At 42.0% G+C, this 18,625-nt stretch overlaps 2 protein-coding genes across 2 annotated transcripts in view; both read left to right on the top strand.

Moving 5' to 3' along the window:
* iqub (IQ motif and ubiquitin domain containing) overlaps window positions 1-4,181 on the top strand; it is a 7,586-nt gene extending 3,405 nt beyond the window's left edge. Inside the window, exons 6-13 of the mRNA XM_035665510.1 lie at window positions 310-465; window positions 724-934; window positions 1,092-1,267; window positions 1,393-1,563; window positions 2,741-2,917; window positions 3,010-3,249; window positions 3,340-3,525; window positions 3,976-4,181. Coding sequence (XP_035521403.1) covers window positions 310-465; window positions 724-934; window positions 1,092-1,267; window positions 1,393-1,563; window positions 2,741-2,917; window positions 3,010-3,249; window positions 3,340-3,525; window positions 3,976-4,170 — 1,512 coding nt within the window. The 3' untranslated portion in view covers window positions 4,171-4,181. The remainder of the gene's footprint in view (window positions 1-309; window positions 466-723; window positions 935-1,091; window positions 1,268-1,392; window positions 1,564-2,740; window positions 2,918-3,009; window positions 3,250-3,339; window positions 3,526-3,975) is intronic.
* A 4,583-nt stretch (window positions 4,182-8,764) lies between these two features.
* The window catches only part of necab2 (N-terminal EF-hand calcium binding protein 2), a gene marked incomplete in the record, with an annotated part of 133,244 nt that continues 123,383 nt past the window's right edge, over window positions 8,765-18,625 (top strand). Inside the window, 1 exon segment of the mRNA XM_035664951.1 lies at window positions 8,765-9,091. Coding sequence (XP_035520844.1) covers window positions 8,765-9,091 — 327 coding nt within the window.

Genomic DNA, 18,625 nt, shown 5'->3' with positions numbered 1-18,625 from the left:
AGTCACTTATTGGGTGGCTAGTCATGTCTATGGTCTTGGAACTGAAGTATATTATACAGTTGGACGTAGAGACAGTAGACACATTTTACATGCGTGTGACACATTTTCTAGATCAGCAACCAGGGAAACTCCATCTCAGATCCCTTCGTCTAAGGATGCAATGGACATGAGATTTCATTTTCAGATACATTAAGATGTTGTCTTTGTTTCTTTTTTTAAAAGTTTTTTTATGTATTAGCATATGTAATTATGTAAAAGTGTCCCAGATCTATTAAATTCAACCAATTTCTTTGTCTCTGTCTCTGTCAGACAGTACAGCTGAAGTCTCAGACCCAGCAGTGTCCGGTCGACGTCTCCTCCCAGACGTCCACAGTGGGCTGCTACATCTCCTCTATGAAGGACAAGCTGATCAGCCCTGGCAAATACACAACTGCTGACGAGTATCATGAGAGGAGGCTGAGAGCTGTGGGTGAACACTGAGTGTCTGTGTGTCATTATAATGCATGTCCTTTAATTAAAGTGTAAGTACACCCCTCAATTCTGCTAGCTTCCTCCCTTTCAGCAAACTAAAAACATGCACCAGAGACCTGCAAAGGACAGTGACTTGAGGGGGCATGGCCTAAACACAGACTGGCGTGATTATTAACCATGTTAAGATTTATGTACAATAATGATACAATGAAATATTTGTGACCTGCTTCCCTCCTCTCATCGCCCACCCAGGTGATCTGTCTGCAGTCGTTTACCCGGCGCTGGCTGGCTCAGCAGGAGGTGGCCGGGCTGAGGAGGGAACGGAACCGGCGGATAGCCTGGCTTGACATGCAGGACAGGATGAGGGCGGAGGACAAGGAGAAGCAGCTGAGAGACCGTCGCCAACGCTGGATGAACCCGCAGACGAGAGAGGACTTCAACCTGAAGTACCAGGCTCTAGAGAGTAGGCTGAGGGAGAGGGGCCTTGAATTGTATTCTGGTTCAAACTGAATTCAATTAAATTAAAAGTCTAGTTTCTACGTGCCATCCTCTAACCTGCCACTGAACAGTTTCTGTTGTGGTGATGTCAACCAGTTAAAAGCTCTAACTGTGTGTTTCAGAGTGGAGGTGTGAGGAGGAGCAGCGGATTAACTCGTCCCTGCAAGGAGCTGAGAGGAAGGTGGCTCTCTGCGAGCTGCTGGACCAAGAGACGCAGCTCATCGGCGCCATTGAACGCCATCGCATTGCCTTCCAGAAAGACAACTACCACAGAAGTGTCAGGAACTTCCTGGACAAGGTCACTGCTCCTCCTCTGCTTCGAGCTCTCTCAGTCCATACCAAAATGTCTGAAATTAGTAGCATTATCATTAGTGTTAGTTGCTCCATCAGCAGTAGTACTAACAGTGTAATGGTGTGTTTTAGTGTGCGGCTCCTCGTCAGTGGCGAGCAGCTGACGGTCGGCTGATGAAGAAGGAAAGTCAACTCACCATCAGAGCGAAAGAGCTTCGAGATCTGTACAACAACATCAACCAATCCACTGACAGCCAGGATCAGAGACTCAGCGTCCTCATGAAACTCAAACACACCGTCAATGTACTACAACTCACACATACTGCACACTACTGCTGTGTGAGCTCACACATTTAACACAAATGGTGCAGGGTCAGTGTATCACCATTACCACTGACCAAATTTGCCACTTTAGTTCTTAACATTATTATTGACATTATTGCAAGGCCCCATCCAACATAGCAAAATTGGTCTGGCCCAGTCACGGTCCACATAGCCCATATATACCTTTTTTCCATATACACCTGCTGGCTCGGCTCGACTCTGTTTGACTCGCACCAGCCCAGCGCAGCAGGGATTTGCATCTCCATTACAACAGGGCTACATGCTTGAAGGTGTGTCTTTATAGGCAGAGAGAGCAGCAATGGTCGTAAAGCACAAATAAACACGGCCGCCTTCCTCCCTGCACTATGCTACGCTAATTTGGTGAAAAAACACATTTAATTTCCTAAACATTCTTCACAAATTAAAAGTTCTGAAGCAGGAAAATCAGCAAGTGCGGGATTTTCATCAACAGGAACTTAACACGACACTTATACAGCTAAAAGTGAACATGAAACAGTCAGTCAGATGCAGGAGAGAAACTAAACTTCAAACTTGAGAGATTCAGTTAGACGCTGAGAGCTGAACTCTCAGACCATTAAAAACATCTGTCTGCTCTCCTATACGGACGGAGAGAAGGGGAGTTGTTAGGGTTGTCTGCGGGCGGCAAGACGTCGCCACAACCCACTTGGAGGTGGATCGGGCGTGCTATGGCCCTACTATTACACTCAGCCCAGATACAGCAATGAATTATGGTCAACATGTGGGCCAGATCTGGTAGCCACATATGGCCCATGACATAGCCGTATCTCAGCTGACTCTGTGACCATAGCTGGCCCTGTTCACCTGACAAGGAGAAGTTAAGCTAGCGGAAGTGAAACATACAGTTTGTAAAATGAAATAAATGCTTGCTTTTAACTTCCTGTTGAAATAACAGAGCATTCCGTTTTATCAAAAACTCTCCAGTTGTACATAAAAACAAATTACAAAAATACTTGGGTAAAAAAAAGGCGATACAACACAGTAGTGACTCTAAATATCTCATAGGATTTCATAGAAATTTATATTTCCTTGTTATGGCACAATACTACAATTCTTGTTTTATATGAATATCTATTATTCTTGGTAGAATAATCATTTTCTTGTCCTTATTGGACAGGAACATAAGTGTCAGCTGACCCGGGAAATCGTGGATTTGATCGACAGGGAGGTGGACCTGATGTTTCGGAACCTTAACACAAAAGACCTGGAGGGGTTGAAGAGGAGGATCTCCACTTTGTTCCTCCAATACATCAAGACACCAGAGTTTAACCCTGAGGTGACCAAGCTGCTGAAGGTAAGCAAAGAGCCCCATTGGCCTGGAATCATTTGAACACTTTTAGATATAAACTACATATAAATATCTCTAATAAAATCTGAATTCCCCAGTATCCCTCCAAGTCAAAGAACGACATGGCCCTGTGCCTTGCCTGTCATCGCTACCTTCCCTCTACCGACTTCAGGCCATCCGTCAGAACCGATTTGAGCGGTCGGTGCCGCCATTGCACTGGACTTGACAACATAGCAAGATGCCGTGAAGACTTATCCTGCTACAAAAACATCCTGAGGAGGCTGAGAGCTGACGAGTTGCAGATCAACAAGGAAACAAAGATTCCCTTCCTGCTGCAGGTGATCTGTCAGTTTGATCTCTTCACTACAAGCCTCAACAGCATTCTTAATGCAGATAGTGCAACCCTGTCTACATGTGTGTCCTCTCAGGTGGAGGACGTGCAGTACCTGATTGAGGGTGTCTGGGCCTCTCGCTCGGCCCTTAGTGCCAGCAGTGACCTCTACAACCTGGTGTTCGTCCGCTGGGAGAACCAGAGGGACTGGAGCCCCTGGAACTGCATCCTGCTGTCCAAAGAAGAAGCTCCTGTTCACATGGTGGTAGAAGACGTCCACGAGGTCTGTCCTTGTAAACATTTCCTGTACACTCACATTAAACATGGACCCAATCCCCACCTGGTATCAATGTGCAATCTCTATCTGGCTAATGAATATTTCCACCTGGTATTAATAAATGTTCTTGTTATCCCCATTCCATTCACATTGTGATCAAAGAGGATCTGTACCGTGTCGTAGTAACTTAGATCTATCACCAAATTGTGAATTGTCACCTTAAAGATACAGTTGTTTGCTGTAACTCCCAATAATTTCAAAAGCAGCCCTTTTACACAGCTGAAATTTTCAGTTTTCCCATTTTTATCAAACTGTTACCTCCTGCCATGTGAATAGTCATGCCAGTCACTCTGGCACGTTGTCTGGTCTTTCTGTTTGTCTGGTCAAACAGTAAAAAAGCAGCTGCTACAGTTTGGACTCCAGCTGTTACAGTGTCCCCTCTGTGTTTGTGTTCAGGTGTATGGGCCGACGTTCATCCACAGCATCAATCTCAAACACATGCAGGCTCGGCGCCATTTCAGCCAGATCTCCAACATAGTCAAGTACATGGACTCTCAGCTGACCGTTTCCCTGGGCAACCAGCTTGTCTCCAAGCCCATCCCCATGGCGACAGTGATGGCCACCGACAACACGCCGGCCTCAAGTCATTAAGAAACAAACATTTTGTCAAAAATCTAAAATAAAGTTCATAAATGTACTCCTGGTTTTGCAAATTCATTTCAGTTTCATTGCTTTTATTTTGAAAGTAGGATATATGTGACCCTTGCATACTGTTCTGAGAGCCCAGGGTCCATTCATCTCTTGTCAGAAATGGACTCTAATATTTATAGGTATGCTTTTTTATTTAGAGTTGGAATTGTTACGTTTTTATCTACAGACACAGAGGGTTGCCTTCCACAGAGTCCGCCATGTTTTAACAGTGGCCTAGAAGGGATAAACCAAACATTGGCTCTAAATAGGGGTGTTCGCATTTTTCGCATGGTTCGGCCACCATAGATTCTCCATTTGAAGGAGCAACAATGCTGATTACAGTGACCCTGAACTACCCAGGGATCAGTGTTAGGTAGCAAGCTAATGTCAGCTAATTAGCACTCTCCTAATTACTTTGAAAATGAAGAATGTCTTGTCTTTCACCTCACAAACGGCAGCAACTGTTACTGACCCATCCAGATTGAAATTTGTATTCACTGAAACCCTGTTGGGAAAAGAAGAGGGGAGAAACAAAGTTGTGGTTTGACATTTAAGCTGAAAGGAAAAGAACTAGAACAAACTGAAATAAAGATTAGTCCAACTCAGTAATTCATCAGTGGATGCTTCCTGACCCTATTGTGGATTTCACATTGCTTGGCAAAATAGATGAGTTCATTATACACCCACAAGTAATACTGGCCTAAATAGAAAATAACTAGTGCCCAAGCAGTAATATTCTCTGATTCCAGTTCATCGTTAATCAGCTTGAAGCACAGCCATCCAGACAGCAGACTAGAAGTTGTAAACGTCCAGTGTGTGGGATTTAGTGGCATCTAATGGTGAAGTTGCAGATCACTCTCTTCACCCTCTCTTACCAAGCTCAAGGGAGAAACTACAGTGGGCACAAGACTCTGTAGGAAAAACAACTCATTCCATGGTAACAAAAACACAATGATCCTTATATTCAGGTGTTTATACACTCATGGACACATACCTGAATATGTGAATATGAGGAACAAATAGGAATCAAAGAAAATAATACGGCTGACAAATGTGGAAATGAAGACCACAATTGAGCATAGGTTGAGAGACAGGTGGCAAAATCAGTGGGAAGAAGAGAGAACAGGAAGGTGATACAGAATTCAAAGAGAAGCGGGTATGATGAGAAGCATGGGAAGGACTGGAGAGAGGAGACAGTAACATCAGAGCTGCAATTTGGTCATGCATGCACAAACATGCTTTGCCAACCACCATGAAACATCAAAAAAAAGAAGAAGGCTTCCTCATTTTTGTCTGTCTTGTCTTTGATGATTGTTTGTAGGTGTTTGCCATGTGTCTTCTGAAGAACCTTCAGTGGGAGTTTGTTTTTGTTAATTGAGTTTATGCTTTAGTGTTGACAGGAAGGTTAAAGGATAATATTGTTTTTGGTACTTTAATGTGCAAAACTTTAACACGATCTAAAGACTTGATTCATGATTAGTTTGATTTATGATATTGTCATTTATTTCTTAATTTAGAACCATGGAAATCATGATGGCAAAAACATTCACATCATTCTCCGGATAGATAAAATGGGTAGTTGGCATCCCTTGTTTCCTGGTTTGTGGCTCCAGTTAGAACCTAAAAACAGTCTGTTTGTGTCCTCTCTTTAGGGTTCTCTGATCTCTGAGCAGCAGCCCCTGTGTGCAGGCGGTCTACTGCCCAGCTGACTGTGTAGGACTCGAATTATGTTCATCAGCTACTCATGAAAGGTAAGAAAATGTCAGGCATATTCTAATTATCTGGCGATATGATACATATCATGATACAGGGATTATGATTCAATATATTGTGATATATTGTAATACTGTAAGCAACTAAAAAACAACAACACACCACCATATGCCTAAAATCTGAATAAAAAGTAAACTCTCTATGCAACCAGAACAGTGGGATCTGTATTTGTATGTATGAGAGTCCAACATCCAACATCAAAGTGCTCAGTTTACACCACTGCTATCTAGTGGTTGCGGGTTTAAACACAAAAACCAATACAGTGTTTTTGAGAGTCAATACAATATCACAGATACAATATTTTTATAATAATTCTTTGATATAGTCCTTATTGTCTGGCTGTGGAGGAGCTTTGTCTGCATTACAAACTGCAGGTGAGGAGTCTGATCCAGCTCTTTTGGAGCCTGACCTAATAATATGGACTAAAAGTCAGAAAGTTTCAGCCTCTCCTGCTTCAGTTTTGACCATTTCTCTTGTGAGTCCCCACTATTGATGGAAATGCAATACTACATTATAGGAGGGCCCCTTTACGGCTGTTCTTTTAAACGGCACCCCAACCCCCCTGTAGGAGAGCTAGTGAAAATGACACCTGACGTTTAATGATTTATTTTGACAGTGATTACAATAAAATGGTCATTAGTTGAAATTTGAGTTTGCCTGATGGATAGATTTGAGTGGAGGCAAGTTTAGCTCAAAAATATTAACATTTAATGGATTTTTTCAAAATTTTCATTGAGCATTTATGTTTTTATTTTGCCCTATTATTTTCAGACACACATTATTGTTCCATGCAGGCTATTTAAATTATGTCTTAACACATGTGTGAAGGGGATCTTTAAGTTTCATTTACTTCTAGTTCCTTCATCCCTCATTCTAGTGACACAGTGATATGCACATCCACTGTAGCACACATGCTGCAGAAAAATTGTGAAAAATGTGTTGTGGGACTCACTTGATAACATTTGCTTTATTTTACATGGTGCCTTTTTAAATTGGACAAAGTAATGAAAAATCAGAGCCAGCTATGACACCAAATTTTAATTCAAGAAGACTAATTCATGTTTTATAATTAGAAGAATGCCAATGTCATATGATCCCCTCTGTGTTATCTCTCTCCTGCAGACTGATTGCAAATTAAACACTTTTTCACCTTACATCTTTAATCAGCGTCATGACATTTGCCAAAATTGGCGTCTAACAATCTATTACGCTTGTAATAGGAGTTTGAAATGTCAAAGGGTGTAACCGTTACACCCTTTGACTTTTACTACACAACAGTATATACAGTTAAAATGAGCTATGATATTTCTCCAAAACTCTGCCCCCATAGTCTGGCTTTTTATGCTGGGTTTGGAGCAGTGGCTTCTTCCCTGCTTATGTTGAACATACACCCACACCAATTGACTTAAATTATGTCAGTTAGCCTATCAGAAGAGTCTAAAGCCATGATGTAATTTTCAGAAATTTCCCATGCTGTTTTAAGTGACTTCCGACCCACTGGGATTGTGATATAGTTAATTATAAATGAAATAATCTGTCAGTAAACTGTATTCGTGTCATGTGCAAAGTAGTTCTTTTCTGGCAATTTGCCAAAACTTTAGTCTTTAACATTAAATCTGTGCTGTTGTAAAAAAAAAATAATTACAATGACTTCAACTAATACACTGTAAAATTCATTTTAACTCAAAAGAATTGTTGGAACCGTTTACACTGAAAGTTTTACTGTACTTGTCACTGTGTTTTATGTCTGTGCCCGTTCCTGTTCTTTCTAAAATTCAATAAAAACCAATGTTTCAACATCCAGGTTGCACTGCCAATATTTGAATAAACTGAATAAATCCTGCAGTGAGAACCTGCCCAGGCCTGCCATTACACATCCTTCCCACATGGGGGCAGTCATGTCAAGTGAGTTTACCAACTCTAATGCTCCAGCGATTGGGGGAAGATGCTGCACATCGTTTACCTTACTTTTGTGCCTTCTGGTCATTCTCATAACCTGCGTGTTGAGATGTTCCAGCAGGAGTTAATTTGTCCAAACTACCCAGTGTGCTGTCAGACACACTGCACAGTGCAGGAAACACCAGCCCCTGTGCTGAAAGGGCAAAGCTGGAGGACACGCTCATTAACAAGGTTTGGATCTGTCACATCTCACACACACACACACACACACACACCGCGCTACCTGTAATGAGGAGCCGGACTGACAGTTCAAGAGAAAACCGTCTGATCTTCCCACTGGGACAAAGTGAGCCACACAGACTGCCTCCTGCTGGGACTGTTTAAGCGATGGAAGACAAATAGGGCAGTGGACATTAAACACAAGTCTTACACCCATCAACAAGCCCAGAGAAAGTGATGCTACTCCAGATGTGTTCTCCAGCTGTAATACAACATGAAAGGATGTTACCTGGCTGCTCACTCTCATACACCCAAGCTCAAATTTAAAAACTACCAACAAATGTTGTATTTTTACATTTTAGAAGGACAAAGAGTGTATTCACTCCAAATATACATTGTACCTGTAGGAATATAAAAGAATTGTCGTGTAGCAAAAGATAAACAGTGCAGCAAAGTCACTATAAACTCTCCAAACCTTACAAATATCTCTCTATAGGAATATAAGGAGCATTTTTCGCTGGGTAGATAACACTGGAGGTATGTAGGATATGAAGGGTGGGTGTGTTTTGGGGTGGGTGCTGTGATGTAACAGGGGAGGTGGGGAGGGGTGGGGGCTTCTCTCTCTCCCCCATAGAGCGCAGCATGAGCGCTCCGCAGCAAAAGGATGTGTGAGCAGGCAGCGCGCTACTGTAGGGACGGAGTCCACAAACTGCTCAACAAAGAACAAGCCAAACTTCGAGCCCAGGAAAGCCGCGAGCAGCCGAAACCCGTAGCCGGTCAGGACAGCGAGTCCGCGACGGCAGCGCAGTCCGGAAACAGCGGCGCTCAGCCCGGTGGAATCGACGGGCTCGTCCGCTGGATCGTCACCAAAATGAGCGACAACAAGAACATCTCCAGCCGGGAGTACGCCTCCAGCAAGGAGGAGGTGGCTGTGGCTCAGGAGCAGTTCTTCGCCCCGGAGCCGCGGAGAGGCATCTCCGTGATTTTGGATGTGAGTATGGAGAGGCACCCGGCAGTGGTCAGCCTGGCAGGTTGGGTGGGAGGGTGAGGGCATCCAGTGAGCAGTGCGTACGGAGCGGTGCAGTGCGCACTTACGCACAGAAACGGTCTTCCAGTTCACTGTGGAGGCTTGTAGCTCGAGCCTCGAAGAGCAGGCAGGAGATAGTTCTAGACAGTTTAGTAAAGAGAGTCGGTCGGGATCGAACCTGTGACCTCTCGGTGGCTGGACAGTCTCAGATCACTGTGCAAAATCCACTGTACATGTTCCGGGTCTTATTGACAAGAACTCCTTTAAGCTCGGCTTGATTTGTACACTTCTTTACTACACCACTACTGGAGTGCTCATAAATCCAGGTCAGTGAATGCAGCGCTACTTTCGCTGATGGTTTTACTGTCAGTCCAAAGAAAGTCCGACGCGCACCCACACCAGCAGCTCCACCCGCAGTAAAAGCAGCACCAGTGAGTCGGATTGTCTGTTAGGATGCTTAAGACAGTTTTATCACAACACTTTAATTATTCATGAAAATGTCTTACTGCCATATTTCAGAGGCGGGCGGATAAACCCGTGCAAAGATGCAGCCTTCCTGTTTCGGAAGCGGCAATTACGCAGCGCAGTGTCGATTTAGGTCAGCTCATCAATACTATTGGGTTCTTTCTCATCAGCGCCCCACTAAATCTGTCCCCCGGAGGATGAGCTGATGCTGATTTAATGACTTAACGGGGTAGAAAAACAATAGGAAAGTAGTTCAGTTGCTTCAGACCCTGACCACGACCCAAATAGATGATGGACTGATAAAAGAAGGGGGTCCATGGAAAACTAATTATGATCAAGACCAGAGGGCCAATATATCCTAGTACCCTAATAAACTAATTGTGTGTGTGTATGTGTGTGTGTGTGTGTGTGTGAGTGTGGGGATGGATGGGGGTAGCCAGAGTTGCTGCTCATACTGAAGAGGAGTCCACTCGGGCAGATGCAGCACAGAAGGGTTTCATAAGCTTTGAGTCAGGACCCAGAATGCTTCTTTGACCTGCTTCTGATCCTGACACCGGAACAGCTGCTCCGTCTCTCTGATTTCCACACTGTTTCCTTCTCTGCTTCGCTTATGTTGATTGGTCGACACACACAGCGCCTTCTGACATCAGCCATGAACTCTCTCTGGCATTTTCTCTCCAGCTCACTTTCTGCATCGGCTTGAACTTTGAAATGTTAATCGTTTTTTGCCATTCTCCGATATTATTGACCCCGGCATTATTATCATGGTGGAGAAGTCCACACCGAAGGGATCTGAGCGATTGCTGTAGATGTGTGTGTCTGTGTCTGTGTGTGTGCGTGCAGGCATCATTCTCTCATTAGACACTCTCTGCGTGCTTGTTTCTCATCCTTGGCTGTTCTTGTCTTCCCCTTCATCTTAACCCTGATGCACCTTCCCTTTCTATCCTTTAAACTCCTTTCATCCTCTGTACTCTCCCCCTCCTCCTCTCCTCTCCTCTCCTCCTTTCCTTCATATCCTTCTCGTCTTCCTCCTCTCCTCTCTCCTCAGCCAGGCCAAGAAAAGCATCCATTCTTAATAAGGTTAGATGGATGCAGCATCCCCCTCCCTCCGTCTCTGTCTTCTCTTTCTGCTTTGTTCAATCGTTTTCTGTACCTCTCCTCCACTGTCTCTCATATTATTCTCACTCTGTATTTCTGTTACAACTATCTGCACGCACACACACACACACACACACACACACACACACACACACCCTGCCTCCTTAACGCAACACTTTCCCTCCTCTCTGAGCTTGTCTGTCTCCAGCAGCTCCAGAGTTGGCTGCTTTCTGAGGAGTTGAGTGCGCCCCAGGGTGCAGCCGGAGAGCAGAACAATGCAGAACAGCTTGTCATTTGGAACGTCGTGTGTCTCAGCAGTTAATGATTTTCACTTTGGCCTGTTCAGATGGCCGCAGTCGCTGCCTGGATGCACCACACACTTCGAATTTGACAAGCAATGAACGTACTTTTTTACATATTTAGGTTAGTTTGTTTAAAAGTCCATCCTGATGATCCTGAACTGCAGTCTGTTAACAATTATTTTCATTATTAATCTATATCTATTAGAGGTGTGCATCTCTCCCTTCTTAGATGATCTGATACGTATCTAGATACATGGGCTAAGATACGATTCATGGACAACGCATTTTGATATGGAACAACTCGGTGCAATTTGATACGATACAATCTGATACAGTTCTTAACATTTGTTTAATGTAGAAATTTATTTGCTATTCTAAATTAAAATAAGCCAGTTCTATAAAAGCGACATTACTTACCTTCCAATACATATCATTTATAAATGGCAGAGAATCCGAAGTATTTTTCCCTTTATGGTAAAATTGGGAGACAAAGGTCTAGTTTTATTGCTAGGTTTATTGCTTTTCTAACAGACACACACAAAAAAAGACTTTCTGCCGTGATTACCTTAGACCTCGCCAAGTTGTGCCTGGAACGTCTTTACTATCTGTGTTTGTGTGTTCTTGCTTGTGCTAGCTGTATTAGCATCCACAGACCCCTCGTCGCCTGAATAGGTGTCACCATGCCGTCTCACCAGGCGAGTAATTAATATGTGTGGTGCTACCGCTGTACTTCATTGCTGTCCAACAAATGGATAGACGTTTGTCCAACTTTCCTACCAACTTTCCTAACAAATGTCTCCCAGACTTTAGATATGATGGTGCACTGTAAGTCGTGTCCGCGTTGTGGGACATATTTGTTTATGTACTGACCTCGCGAGCCACGTTACTCTCGTCACTCTTGACGCAAGATCCTGGCGTTGACCTTTTACCTTGCATGAGAGGGGAAACGCTGTTAGCAGCAAAGCTTTAGTCTTCATATCTTTAGAATCAAACCATCAACTGGTTCATGGTGCATTTAGATCCATCCAGGGGTCCGCGTACCGATGTAGTCTACAACGTTAAAACCGATTTCTGACTCGTATTGGTAAATCTTTACACCCCTAATATCTATCGACAATCTTCTTGATTAATTGATTACATCTACTACAAGGAGTGCATACCTGGTTATGAAACAGTCTCAGTTTAATACTGCTGGAATGGTTGGAATTTTTGCTTGAAAACAGACTGAAACAATAAATCTGTTATCAAAAGGTTTGCATTTTCTCTTGAAAAGCTAATTGGTTCATCCTTTCTGCTTTACTTGAAAGCGACAATGAACTTTCATTTTGTGTTGTTTCTGGCGGCCCCTGTGGACAAAAGTGGTAGTGTTTCAACTGCCTCGTTGCACTGATGGTGGCATTAATAATAAATATAAGGAAACAGCCAATCTTTTCACTAAAGGTAGGTAAATGTAGGTCATGCAGAGGCATCAGTATTTAACTGAGACTGTTTCATTATCAGTTACAACTCCTAGTAGTATGTTTAACTTGAAATGTTGAGTCACCAAATCTAAAAAAAATATTTGTTTAAATCCTCCTTTCGTCTGACATTCCTATTAACAGCTGATAATAAAAGTCAGTGTCAAGTCTTGAGGCTTTTATTTCTGACAGTTTAAGACACTTTTAGGTGAGAATTCTTATAAGCTATGCTCCAATTCTTTTCTCAAGTGTGATGGAAAGGAATCTACTTTACAGACTTCCACATGTTGTCTGTATAATGGGGCTAAGTTAAAGACTTGCTCCACCAAAAAATCTTTTTAGTACCACTCACTCATCCCCCTGTAGGTTGGAAAGGCGTCTATCAAAGTTGTCACTTGTGTCCTTCACAAGAAGAGTTGCTGCTGTAACAGTCCAGTGGTGACAGGTTCTCTCAGAAGAAAATAAAATAAGTATCCATCTTCCCTCCCACTTTCTTTCTGTCTGTTCACTTCATATTTTGCATCCCCCTCACCGTGTCTTTCTCTCTGTCTTCCACCTCTTCTCTGGCATTGTGCTGCTTCCTGGCAGCTGCTGTCAGTAGGAACAGTTTATATCACACTCTGAAACACTGATGAAAGTACCAGACCTGCCACTTTCAATTCCATAGGGAAAGAAGCTTTCACTGAAGCTATAAATTAGCTCCCAGAATCGTGTGTGTTCATACATGCATAGAGTGTGTGTGCGTGTACATAACATTTGTGAGTTGTTATCCTCTGTCACATTTATAAACTTTTCAGTCCCGTGGCTCCTAACCAGTCTTATCACACACCACTGCACCTAATCTGGTTGTGTGTTTGTGTGTGACAGAGTCTCTGTACAGGCTGCACTGGTTAACAAATTGAATGGAAGACCAAACATTACTATGTGCAGTTATTCACCCACTAGGTTCTGCTTTTGCTGCAAAGAATTGGTAATTCTGTTCTACTTAAGAAACACCACCTTACATGTGCTTAACCATCTGTCACTTCAGCTGAAATGATGTAAATGTTCTGCCCCAGAGCACAAGATTTACAAATCTCATTAAAGTAAAAAAAAAAGTGCCTCACTTTCAATCTCAAAATACAGGATGTGAAATTGTTAGTAATGGCCTGTCAATGCATTTAAAGAAGCTTTTTATTTCATGTTACATTTTGACCTCTAAACCAGTTCTCTTACACTGATTTTTTAAGTATCCTATTCTTTTTCTGAACAAAATGACAATTTTCTACAAAAATATGAAAAGTTTAGTTTCATTCAAAAATGACATACTGTACCAAACATGAACCCTTTTGTGTTTCCAGAGGTAGTTTGTGTGAAAACTGATAAATTGCCTCAAGTGATGTAATTTGAGTCAGCACAAAACTATCTCTTGTTCTCTGGGTTGATCCATTCTTTAAACTGTCCATCATGAGTCAATGTACAGGAGTGTGATGCTAAATCTGTGATAAGCTAATATTGGCTCATTTATAGAGACGTTTTGAGTTACAGCAGATGCAAGCAACTGCTCAGAGCTACATTTATTGGAGCATAGCACAGATTTTGAAACTCATTAAATAACGTAAAACCTTGAAAATCTTTTAAAATCTCTCTCTTCTCAAATGAAACTTTCTGGGTTAAATCAGAAAATTCCACAGTCTCATGTAAATATTAGCTATGGTGTTCCACAGGGTTCAATATTAGGTCTTTTTCTATTTTGCGTGTACATGCTTACTCTTTAGCGCTGTGATTTAGGAATATGGTGTATTGTTACACAGATGATACACAGTTGTACACATGGACTTAAATGACAATTAAAGTCATTCAAGACATTCTAAGACTACTGTAGAAGATGAAAATAATATTTATTGAAAATGGACAAGTAGGGAGTAGACCATAACATGAACTCACACAAAAAACAGTGAAAATAAGTGCACCATAACCATTTAATAAATACTATTTTGTGAAACTTGTATAACCACTGTTATAATTTCCAGTTTTTGTTGAGCTGTTTGGAAAGTGTTCATTAAATCTATGGGTTTAATTTTTTACATTTGTGTTTTTGTGTCCACCAAATGTAATTAGTCAATTAAAAGTAACTTTCCCAAACACCAGCTTTGAATTGAAGGGGTGTTGGAGCCACTCTCCTTCAAAGGCTTTCATATGATTGCACATTCTTGTTGTTCATACCTCCTGCAGCTCACTGCGGATACCTTCAATGATTCTAACTACTCTTTTGCTTTCTGTTCACAGATATTCAGAAGAGCTGACAAAGATGGTGAGTGAATTCATTGATTATCTTAACTGCTCTCTGCAGACCTTGAGCTATAACATATTTGAAAACGTTAGTTCATATAATGTATTTGATGAACATTATCCATTACAGAATACAGATATACTGAATGTAACATAAAATGATGAACAGCATGATTTAATCTGTTTCCGTTTTACATGTGTTATGCAGTACTTGTATTCTCAGATGGATCTGTATTATTATAACTTCCTCCTCCAAGGAGGTTATGTTTTTGTTTGTGTTGTACCAGATTTAAATGAAAAAGACTCAAAAATAAATTTGCCTTTTTTGTTCACACAATCAATATGTCGTGGTAAATAAAAAACCTCCCTGCACATATACATTGATCTGCAATTGTATGCCTTTTACCGTGATGTTTTTCAATGTTTCTCAACATTGAACATAAGAAAATGTATTTTACACTGAAGTTCTGGACTTATCTAAATGAAAGAAATGCTGCAGCTATCTATTGATTGTCCATTTCTCTGTTGTTTCTGATTGAGATATCCATATTTCTTTTCTATTGGTGACATTTTCGCTATTCACACACGGGCGTCACTATTAGCGTTCATAATGGCTATATTCCACTTAGGGCCCAGGTATTATGCATACTTGGTATAAATGGAGTTACACCTGCGTGTTTTCTAGCAATGACAAGTAAAAATGTCTGCTTCAATGGAGGTTTATCAGTAAAAGGTGCAACCTTAGAGGATTGCAGCCTTGGCAGACTTATTCTCTCTGATGTTTTAGAGTTCAGTCTTGTTTTCATACAGTTTGCATCTGCAGTTTTGCTTCCACAGGCAAAAACTGAATCCAAACAACCTGTTTCTGAATTATTTTGGCCTAGTCGGGTAGGTTTTCAGACGGATGATTGTGTGTCAACACAAACGTAAGATTTATTGTCTCTGAAGCCTTTTGTACAGCGGGAAACTACCGAGCACGAAGCTCTGTCTGTCTGCTGTCTGAGCTGTTCCTGCTACGTTATGCTGTATTTTTAGCATGTTGGGACATTAAAAGTGTTTTCAAAGGGGAAAGTTTATATTGCTGTGTAGCTGTGCCAGTGAGCAGTTTGTTTATACCCTCTGGCATCGCATGTACTGCTACTTTCTTTCTCTATCACTTCATCTTCTCCACATCTCTCTCTCTCTCCTCTCCCTTTAAATCTCTTCCTGCTCTATCCATCTTTCCTCTCTCTCATCTTTTCCCTCCTCGCCTCTTTTATCCTATCACAGTGTCGTTGACAAAAAAGAATTTAACTAATGAGGAAACGGCATAAAAAGCTTTGCTTTCATAGCAGCCAGATGGCCATTTGCTCTTCCAGTGTGTGTGTGTGTGTGTGTGTATGTGTATGGAGGGAGGGGGTTTCTCTGCTATCCAAGCTTATTACTCTTTTACCTCCTCTCCCGCATAGCTATGTTTCCTGTAAAGAAGATATATATGGCGGTTTATTTAGTCATCTATCTGACCACTGTTTCATTACTTTTTTAGCACAATAGTGTGCTTGTGTGTAAATACACACTGCACAAAATCTATTTATCAACTGAAGCTGTAGACCAGCGAACATACACAATTTTTCCAGATGATTTAACTGTTGACATCATTTCTGTAGATGACATTCCCATCTGCCTAGGGGTTATTCTTTCTGTTCTTTACAACAGATTGTGGCATCAGATGTCAACATTTTAAATGCTTTCACTACCTAATCACCAACTGCACAGATAGAGAACGTCAGTTAAAGCAACATTGTGTAAGATTTGGTGTTTGTTTCGATTTGGTGCCCTGTGTTGCAATACCACTGTGGTAAATATGGACAGCTGTACACATGCATTGGTTATGATTACATTACTTATGATCAAAAGCTAGCGAGTCGACAACTTTGCTAACGCAGCCAAACCTCAAGCAAGTGCAAAAACACAAGACATAGCAACCCAGCTAGCCAGTGTCCTCTTAGGTCTCTTTGCCTCTGACATTAGCTATGTCCATAGAAGCTGCTGAGCCCGGTCACACTGCCAACTCACTTGACTCCGGTTCTGCCATGACTCTAGCACTGCTCTCCGTTAGCTTTTGCATCCTCTGCGATTTGGATATCGCACTTAGCCATATTGCGATTTTGATAATATTGCGATTAATTGTGCAGCTCTACTGAAAACTTCCTCTTTCCAGCACTCCAAAGCTAAACTACAAGATTCCGCTGGTGCTCTGAGCTTCCAGTCTCAGACATCCAGAGCGGTACAGCTGGAAAACCAGAGCATTTTCTCCATAAAATATTATCCAGTTTCACCAAAATCAGTGACTTAATGGGTGGTGTGTGACTACTGCCATAAAGTGTAACGCCCTTGTCCCAACAGTGAGCCAAAAGTTACGCAGTGCAAGAACAGGCATATAGGGGACAGAGTGAGAATGACAAAGCACCATTCAGCCTACTACAACTCAGTGAAGTATCACAATGACCTTGAAGCTGTTACTTTAAGGTAGAAAAGTGCTTTAAGACGCAACAAAAAACACATTTTCATTTCATGCCGATCCCATCCCGAGCAAAGACCAGTTGTGTCCGATAAAGCAGCTCCTTCTCCATCACAAACAAGCTGTAGGATCGTGTGCAACTTTATGATAACGGTCTCCTGGGGGCTTTCAACAACTCCTGCTAGAAACACAAACTGTCTTTAAAGAGGCAGATACAAGTGTGGTTGGGTGAGGGGCTACAGAGCGGGAGAAAAGAGACTGAGAGTCAGTGAGCAACAAAGAGAGAAGAAGAAGAAGAGATGACGGTTATTCTGAAGAAACGCAGTTATTTGATGTACGGAGCGCCGACTGGAAAGAAAGAACTAGCAAGCACAAGCTGAAGAGGAGCTATTTTTATCCTTCTCTCTCATGGGAGAAGACCGGGGAACTGTTTTGATGAGTGAGAGAGGGGGAGAGGAGAGAATTGTTAAAAAGAAAAAAGAAGGTGCAGGGAGAGAGATATTGACAGAGGGCCAGGAGGTGGCAATGGGAGAGGAGGACGGAAAGAAAGAGATAAAGAGCAGGGCAAGACGAAGAGAGGAAGAGGAGCGAGGGAAGAGAGTATCGTATATCTGACAACGGGGCAGCAATTGAGGTTTAATTGGCTGACTTCTGTCTTTACATTCATAGCCCAGATTTTAGGGTTGGCCTACCTGCCCCCAAGCTGCTGAAACAGCAAGCCAGGGAGTGTGTGCGCATTTTCTGTGTGTTGTAAGTGTATTAGTATGCCAGATCTTGTTTGCAAGTGTATTTTTCTGCATGTGTGCGTTCTGCGTGTGTTTTTTGTCATTATCACGGCTGACTCAAAGGCATTGTTATGCGGCTGGTGGAGTGTTTCGGCAGCCAATAATTCTCTGAAATAGTTGCATCATTTGATAGCACTTAGTTTACTGTTTGCACTTGCAGTTGCACCTCTGATATGCCACAGTACATCAAGCTACTGCTGTTTGAAACTTCAGCTCTGCAAGTAAAATGGCAATGTTATCAAATAAAAACTTGGGGTTACTATTTTAATTGTATATTTTCTGAGTGAAATCAAGTTATATTTGCATTTCAACTGCACTTCTAAAAATCAATTCTGACAGCATTCAAGCCCGAATTCAACTTTTGCACCATTTATTTGTAACATAAAGACATGTTCAGACCATTGACAGTATATATAATGGACAGAGCTCCCAGGTCTGTGAGGTGAAGCCAATGCATAAGTGTCTTAAACATGCATTCTCTCCATGGGCTGCACAGAGAAGCTCATAGTATAGAATTTTATGGAGAAATGAGCCAACTTCTCACTTGATTTATGAGCTCAGTAAACAGTTTCCTAATGAGTTTATGGTCTCAATCTCTAGTTCCAGTCTTCTTGCATACA

The sequence above is a fragment of the Morone saxatilis genome, unplaced genomic scaffold (genome assembly GCF_004916995.1).
Source record: "Morone saxatilis isolate NCDOM2014 unplaced genomic scaffold, NCSU_SB_2.0 Contig2, whole genome shotgun sequence".
NCBI lineage: Eukaryota > Metazoa > Chordata > Actinopteri > Moronidae > Morone > Morone saxatilis.
Note: the sequence above shows the minus strand (reverse complement) of the source record. Positions and strands in the feature narration are given on the sequence as shown.